The 8,090-nt window shown below is 42.2% G+C and overlaps 1 protein-coding gene across 6 annotated transcripts; it reads left to right on the forward strand.

The window, feature by feature from the left end:
• Positions 1-718: 718 nt before the first annotated feature.
• Positions 719-7,861, forward strand: PTTG1 (PTTG1 regulator of sister chromatid separation, securin). Of its 6 annotated transcripts, none has more exons than XM_037500125.2 (6): positions 719-797; positions 1,524-1,624; positions 1,933-2,114; positions 3,359-3,452; positions 6,860-7,018; positions 7,693-7,861. In XM_037500125.2, the coding sequence occupies exons 2-6, from the start codon at positions 1,534-1,536 to the stop codon at positions 7,770-7,772; spliced, it is 606 nt and encodes a 201-aa protein (XP_037356022.1). In that variant the 5' UTR covers positions 719-797; positions 1,524-1,533; the 3' UTR covers positions 7,773-7,861. The 6 variants fall into 6 exon arrangements, with proteins under 6 accessions (XP_037356022.1, XP_037356017.1, XP_037356018.1 ...); XM_037500120.2 differs by having other exon boundaries at positions 720-797; positions 1,930-2,114; XM_037500121.2 differs by having other exon boundaries at positions 723-778; positions 1,930-2,114.
• The last annotated feature ends 229 nt before the right edge of the window (positions 7,862-8,090 follow it).

Here is an 8,090-nt window from a genome sequence, read left to right on the forward strand (position 1 = left end):
TTTCTATGTTTTAATAGTGGGTAGTCTTGCAATAAAGGGATTATTAGTCCTCTTTTAATCACAAGCATAAGACAATGACTCAAACACTGCTGTTTTACATTTCTTCTTAATTTTTAATTGAGCACTTTAGACCTAATATGAGTTGTTTTACCCACCTGACTGTATGTATATATCTCTAATTGACATAAAACTATGATATATCCATTTTCCTTAAAATTTTCCCCCTGCTGCCTTTCCTTCAGTGCGATCCCTCTCTTTTGATTTAATTTGTTCTACTTACTTTGGGACAAATAGCTGACTAATCGTAGACATTAGAAAAACAATTCTGTCACCACCTCGCCTTGACTTTTTGGACTTCACAATCTCCACCTAAGAAAGCCTGATTACCAGAGTATCTCAGGAAAAAAAACCCTCTGTATCTTGATATCATAATAATCACAATAATGATTTGTCGCTTGGATTTAGAGACCATATTCACCCCTCACATAGAGATAACTCTGTGGGGAGAGTTAAAAAACACCTAGAAGTTTAATGAAGGTATCCCAGGAAGGAGTGTTGTGTTTTTTTTTCCCCACAGTAAACAGGCTACAAACTTCCCAGGAAAAGCTTTCGGGGTGGAGCCCGGGGAGCTCTCCCATTGGCTCGTCCCGGGGCTCTAGCCCCGCCCCTTACCCGCCTCCCGAGAGGATGAACCAATAGGAGCGTGAGTTGTGTTTTAAACGCGAGTGCGGCGCGACCTCTGGCGTCCTGCGTGATTCTGGCTGTTGGTGCTTGAGTGGTGAAGCGAGCGGTCGCGGGTGGGTGGCGGGCGGGTCCCGGCGAGGAAGGAGGCTGGGGTCTGGGAGCCGGGGTCGGCGCTGGTGGGATCCCGGGTCTGGTTTTCTGGGGCCTGAAGCTTGAGGGCGGGGTGCTGACTGGTCCTGGCCCCTCCAGGGCCGTCTGTGGCGCAGAGCTGAGGCCTCGGACCTGGTCCGCCGCCCACAGCTGGTCTGTCCTGATGAGCACCAGGTCCTGTGCCACCCCAAACTCTTCTGGAATTCAGAGCGTTTTCCTCAGGTTTCAAGAGTTAAAAGTTGGATTAAGTGTCTGATGGGTTAAGGGCCTGTTGGCACACGACGGGGCTCCTCCCCCTGCTTAGCTCTTTTTGCACAGACGTGGGTGGAGTGGAGTTAGGATTCTTTTACGCCTGTTTCTTCTTGGCTTTCTCCTCGTCTCTAATGTCTATTTTTTTTTTTTTTTTAAAGATTGATTTATTTATGCATACAAGAACTGGGGTACAGGCCAGAGATGGGGGTGTAGTGGTGAGAGGATCCACCAGAGACAGAGTGGGGAACAGACAGGCAGATCGAGTCACACACACTGCTGAGGGGAGCAGCGGGTGAGGCAGGTCTGCTGCGCCATGTGGGTAGCTCCCTGCCCCGGGATCAAACTCGTGCTGCAGAGGCTGCGGAAATCTTCATAGGTTGCGTCTTAACCCCTTGCGCCACCAGGGAGGCCCTCTAATGTCTATTTCACCCCCCTAGCTAATCCAGAATGGCCACTCTCATTTTTGTCGATAAGGAAAATGGAGACTTAGATACCCGTGTGACTTCTAAGGATGGATTGAAGCTGGGATCTGGGCCTGGTAAGTACTGCAATCAGGTATGCAGGTTTGGGGAATTAATAGGGGGCGTGGCCCGGAGCTGGGGGAAGGCATTTCTTGTGTCCTTGCAGCCAAGTTTAATGCTTTGTTATTGCAAAGTGCTTGTACAGTATATTAATGAGATTATTTAAGAAATTATCAAGAACTGAAGTCCTATGAGGTATATAAGCCACTGTCAAAACTGGGAGTTGAGTTTGGGGGTGAGCATTAGGCTGACATAATCAATCTTCATGGTGCCCAGGTGTTTCTTGCCCCAATAATCTTATGGAGAGACTTTCTTTCTTCAGCAGCCAAAGTTTTAGATGGCAGAGTACAGGTTTCAGCAGCACATGTGGGCAAAATGTTTGATGCTCCACCAGCCTTACCTAAAACTGTCAGAAAGGCTTTGGGAACTGTCAACAGAACCACAGAAAAGCCAGCAAAGATGAATGGACCCCTCAAACAGAAACAGACCACCTTCTCTTCCAAAAAGGCAAGTGTTGGCTAAAAGAACAATTTAAATACGTCAACATTTTTGACTCTTGAAGATGACTATAGGTATCCTCCTGCTTTCTTATCCTGTGAGTAGAAGAAATTGGTCTAGTAAACATGAGTTAGCAGAGAAGCACACCGTCTTCATGGACCTCTCAGAAGTAGCTCATGAATAGTGTTGCTTAATCTGCCCTTAACTAGAAACACTAGAAGTAAATTGTTGGTCGTAGTGACTTAAAACACACGAACTACCTAGAGGAAGACTACTTCCCAGGAGGCACATGGCATAAGAGCTTTGGTGCTGCCCTCCCCCCCACTCCCAGAGCAACTCCACTGGTTAGGCGACAGTTTGCTGGCATATTGACCTTCGTGTGTGCACGAGCGTCCCAGACAGGATTGTGCTGTGGAAGATGACCCATGCCCACAGATGAACTTCATTTGAATAGTTGTTTAATGTTCATTAGGAAAAAACTAGTACTTGACATCACACTTCCGAATTAGAGGCAGTGTGACTTAGGACAATGAAGTCTATTTCAAAACTGAATTGACTTAGAGAAAAATGCTCAATAGAGATAGTGCAAGGAATTGGTGAAAATAATGAGATGATGACCTAGAACTGGACTGTGGGGGACCTGCCATAGAGATTAATCTAGGCCTGTGCTGTAACCTAGACTAAATCCGGAACATGCAGGCTTCTGTTCTGGCAATTGCCCTCAATTGCCTCCTCGCCTATTCTGAACTAGGGAATCATTTGTGGTGAGCTTCTAAGGTCCTTGCTTGTCTCTTCTGCCTTTTACTCAGTATGTGTGTTTGAGTAACCAAAACTTAAGCAAGTTACTTAAGTAATTAAGAAATACCGATGGAAAAGTCACTTTTCCAAAAGCCAAAAACGATTTCTAGCATTTGCTAGGGTGATTGATGCCCATGGAGAGAATGATTGTGTTGAATGATTGTGTTGTTTAGCTCTGAATTAACTAAATCTGCTGAGTTCTTGATGACTGATGCTGACAGGTGCTAATACTTAAATTAGTCTTAATTTGGACTTTCGAGCCATGCCACTAGAACTGCTTGCTAGAATTATATTTGTGTGTAATCATGAGAACGAAGAATTAAGGTTTCTTAGAGGTCTGTGTCAAATTGGCCAATTGGAAAATGTGGAGACATCATGTATCCTGGAGGAGTCCTACAATCCACTGACAAGGCATCCCACTCACTACTAGTTCATATTTTCTTGGGTTGTTTTAGATGGCTGAGAAGACTGTGAAAGTGCAAAGCTCTGCTCCTGCCTCCGATGACACCTTCCCAGAAATAGAGAAATTTTTCCCCTACAATCCTCTAGGTAATCTTTTTTCATATTGCAAAAATGCTTTAATCTTGAGTTTCTCTTGGAATTCTATTCAGCTGTAACTTGATAGGGATATGAGTGTAACATGTGACCCAAAACTCTAACGTTGAATCTGGTTGCTTTGAACATATTTGATAGTGGGATTTGTAGGATTTATTGGTTTTATTTGTTGGTTGAATATCCTGGTGGACGACCATTTTAGGTCAGACAGGGAATAGGCACAAAGATATGGAGGCCTGTTCCATCTTCAGGGAGATAAGACATGTTCACTAACATTGAGCAAGACAGCTGACAGTCTTCCTGCAAGCCTGTTAGAAAGTGGGCTCTTAGTTAAGTTGAATTATGCCTGAAATATCCACATAGCCCATCAAACCAATGCTATACCCCTTTAATATAGATATAAAATATTTCCTATGAAACAGCTAGCTTTTCAAGCTTAAATTTACTCACATTTGAGGAGAGAATACTTGTGACAGGCACTGTCAAGCTTCAGATGAAGAGGTTAACAAAATGGACCCTTCCCTGAGAGAGGCCACGACTTGGAGGAGAAATCAAACAGTGATCAGTGCATCCCACCGGGGTGTGAGCAAGGAGGAAGACAGGATCTGGTAGGGGAGGGTGGAGCAGGGGAAGGGGCAAGGCAGAAGCACTACAAGTAAATGTATGCACAGGTCCTGAGGTAGAAGAAAGTCCTGGAGTGGTGCTGGGAAATTGCAAGGCAGAATGAAGGATGATACAACTGTAGGCCTGGGGGCAGGTCCAGTAGAGTCTTAGATTTCTGAGCTAGATTTTATCAGAAGGCATTTAGTGATCCTATATACATGCAGTTCCTTCTGGCTTTTATATATTGGAAACCATTCCACACTTGGATGCACAAATTCAGCACAATATAATTTGAGGATGCTATCTGGAGAGTAAACTTTAAGGATGGCTGAGTTTCACAGGGTGGGTGATTAAGTGTTGATTAAATGTGGGGCATCCATGCTAATCATGAGCATTAGCAAATAGAGCATGCTGCGTTTGAGGAGAGAGGGGCTGTCAATTTGCTCCAAAATAGGTGCATAAATGACTGAACTCACCTACAGTGAATGTGGATGCTAGCTTTCTCAGGTTCTCTGCAAATGTAAAGTTTTAAAACTTAAATCTTTATCAAAATGTCCGTGGGTATCTTGGTATTTCCTTATTGTAAAGTGTGTTGCCTATGCGTGTTTATTGGCCATTTATATTTTTTAACATCCTGTTGGTGTCTTTGTTGTCCTTTTGATTATGTGGCTTTCTTACTGATTGTTTTTTAAAGAACTGTTTGTGGAGAAGGAAACATTTTGTCAGTTTATGGTTCCTTTGCAGTTCTGTGGTTTTTAATTAAGCAGTCACATGTCACTCAATCCTTTTTTTATTTGTGGGTTTTACCAGTCTGGAAGAGAGTAGACTAATTCCCGGTCCTTAGCAGCAGGTAAGACAGAATTTTCACACTTAAAACAAAGATGGAGGGAGAAATTTTCTGATCTTTAGAGAAAACTCTTAGCCTCTTTGAAAAGACACAATATTTAAATATGACTTTTGCTGTTAAGAAAAGTCAGTTGTTTTAAGTAATTCCTAGAATGTGAGGCCTTGGATTTTAAAAAGGCATGTTCCCTAGTAGATTGGTTCTCAAATTTTTTGAGGACTTTTTTGTGTTCCTCAAGCCAGCGAAGACCCATAGAACTGTGTTCATTTTATATTTTCTGTTTTAGAAATTTTAGAAATTAAAGTGTCAATTGATTATATATAACATACCCATTACATTAATGTGAATTAACTTTTTTAAGCACAAAATAACTTATCCAAAACAAAAGAAATTTAGTGAGAAGACTGGTATGGTTTTATAATTTTGAAAATCAGTTTAATTTGGCTTAACCTTTCTGTAATCATCTGGTTTTGGTGAAGTATAGGAAGAAAATCTGGCTGCGTGTAGATATGTCAATTAGGAAAGGGAGAAGAAGCATTTTTATAGTCTTTTCAGGTAAAGGGTTGGTTTGCTTTGATACCTCACTGGACTAACCATGTCTGTCTTCACGTCTAGTTGTAATGTGAAATCCAAAACAATATCAATGAACATTCGAAACTGATAGTAAAATCCATGGATACATTGAGTGTATCTTTTATCCTTGCATTTATCATGCATGGGTAATTCAGAAATACTGCTTCAATGAGAAATCTAAATGTTGAATTCTTTCTTTAAAACCAGTTAATTAACACATTGATGTCATCACTCACTGGAAAAAAACTAAGTAGAAGCTGTCAGGCTGATGATTGCTGATAAATTTTCTAAAATTCTAGTTCTTGAAATTGACTTATTTTAAAAAAAGATTTATTTATGCGTACAAGAACTGGGGTCTAGGCTAGAGGTATGGGGGGTGTGAGAGGATTCACCAGAGACAGAGTAAGGAGCAGAACAGGCAGATCTATTGAAATATACTGTTGAGGGGAGCAGTAGGCGAGACAGGAAAGGTCTGCTATGCCAGAAATTGTGACTTAATTGTTAGTGACAAACCTTTTTCCTTGAATTGATTGACTTGCCTTATTTCACTGAAAGAATACACAACAGATACCCAAGTCTGAGTAACTGGTTTGTTTTCCAGCGAAATGGTGTTTTAGGAGAAAGGCTTCTGGTGTAATCTGTGAATCAAAGAATTGCACATATCCTTTGTCTTTGAGATCACGGTAACTCTGCAGTGTGCAGTAAAGTGCTTTATATGGCATATTTCTTTTTTTTTTTTTAAGATTTATTTTATTCATGCATACAAGAACCAGGGTATAGGCCAGATGTGCGGGAGGGTGAGAGGATTCACCAGAGATAGAGCAGGGAGCAGAACAGGGAGACTGACTGAAATACACTGCTGAGGGAAGCAGCAGGTGAGACAGGAGAGGTCTGCCACGCCATGTGGGATTCTCGCTGGCTGGTCGGAATCGAACCCGCGCTGCAGAGGCTATGGACAGCTTCACAGCACTGTGCTCAACTGCCTGCGCCACCAGGGAGGCCCCTCTATGGCATATTTCTTATTTGATCACACAGAATACTAAAAAGACATATTCTTAAGGTTGGAGAGCTTGTAAAGTTAACTTTTTTACTGATGTGGTAAAGTGATGCTAAGTGACACTAACATTTTTTACTGCAGTAAACAGTAGTGAGGAATGTGACTAACTAGAGAGTATGGCCCATTGGCGCTAAGACATGAGCAATTTAATTCTCCATTGCTTTTGTACCTTTACTGCAAATGTCAACACAATGGGAAAGGGATTAATATGAATGTAAAAATAATTAGGACCTCATGGACCCTCTGGTAGGGTCTCCGTCTCCTAAGGGTCATCTGATCACACTGACACCCACTGCCCTGACAAAAACTTTATCTTGGTGGCAGATTTTGAGAGTTTTGACCTCCCTGAAGAACACCAGATTGCACACCTGCCTTTGAGTGGAGTGCCTCTCATGATCCTTGATGAGGAGCAGGAACTTGAAAAGCTGCTGCAGATGGGCCCTCCTTCACCATTGAAGAGGCCCATTCCACCGTGGGAGTCCAGTAAGTGAACCTACACTCTTTGAGAAGGGCTGTACACAGATGGTATCACAGCCCTCCTGTGACCATGGGCACAGAGCTGTAAGGAAGGTTAACCTGCAGATGATTACTGTCCTTCAGGCTTGAGGCATAAGGTTTCAGCATAATGAAAGCTATTCCAAGTTGGTGGTGCTTTTTAGTCTAAATGCCTGGGTAAAAGGAAGTTTGGCTGCATCCAGTGTTACATAGGGCCAATGAGATGAGATGTAGCCTGTGGATTCTTAGGTTGTAAATTTAAGTCTATCTACTTGGAATTCTCATCCCGAGCAAGTTTGTATCCAAGGCTAATTGAGGATCCAGGCATCATCTTACTGCAGAGGGTGTGAGGTCTTGGGTCTGGTCTTTGGTTGAAAGCCATTAGCCATATGTTTTGTCCTGTGGTTCTGATGGGAGAACTTCTGTGTTAGAAATGAAATGGGTGATGTTGCCTCTTACTTGGATCTCCAAGAATAATAAAGTTGCATGTGCTTCTGGGCTTTATCTCCTAGCAGAGGTTAATTATGGGGCCACAGCATCATTCTCAAAGAGGTGGGGGTTGGAATTTATCAGTACTACAAATTTATGACAAAAAGGGACAACCAGTAGCTATGTTGGCTTAAGGATTTGCAGAAATTTAATAAGAAATTCCTGTTTCCTAGATGTGTTCCAGTCTCCTTCCAGCATTCTGTCGGCCCTGGATGTGGATTTGCCACCTGTTTGCTATGACTTCGAAATTTAAATTTCTTAGTGCTTTCTAGCTGGTGTGTGCATGTTTTGGTATTAATAAAGCAATTCTTTAACAGACAAAAAAAAAGTGCTGATCCTGCGATGGGTGTTCTTTGGATTGCGCGTAAGAGTGCGAAGATTGCTGGAAGTATGTCACAGACCTGAGTCATGTGGCAGTACACATTTGTCTGATTAGTAAAATCTTGCATTTAAAACCTTCCGGTTTGTTTTAGCAGCTTATTTTAGATGCTGCCACTATTTTCTTTGAAACATCAGCCCCTCAAAGTGTACTTTATTCCCTTTTTGTGGCCATTAACTAGTAACAGATATT

This window comes from Talpa occidentalis, unplaced genomic scaffold (genome assembly GCF_014898055.3).
Source record: "Talpa occidentalis isolate TD23 unplaced genomic scaffold, MPIMG_talOcc4v2.1 talOcc4.9, whole genome shotgun sequence".
Taxonomy (NCBI): Eukaryota; Metazoa; Chordata; class Mammalia; order Eulipotyphla; family Talpidae; genus Talpa; species Talpa occidentalis.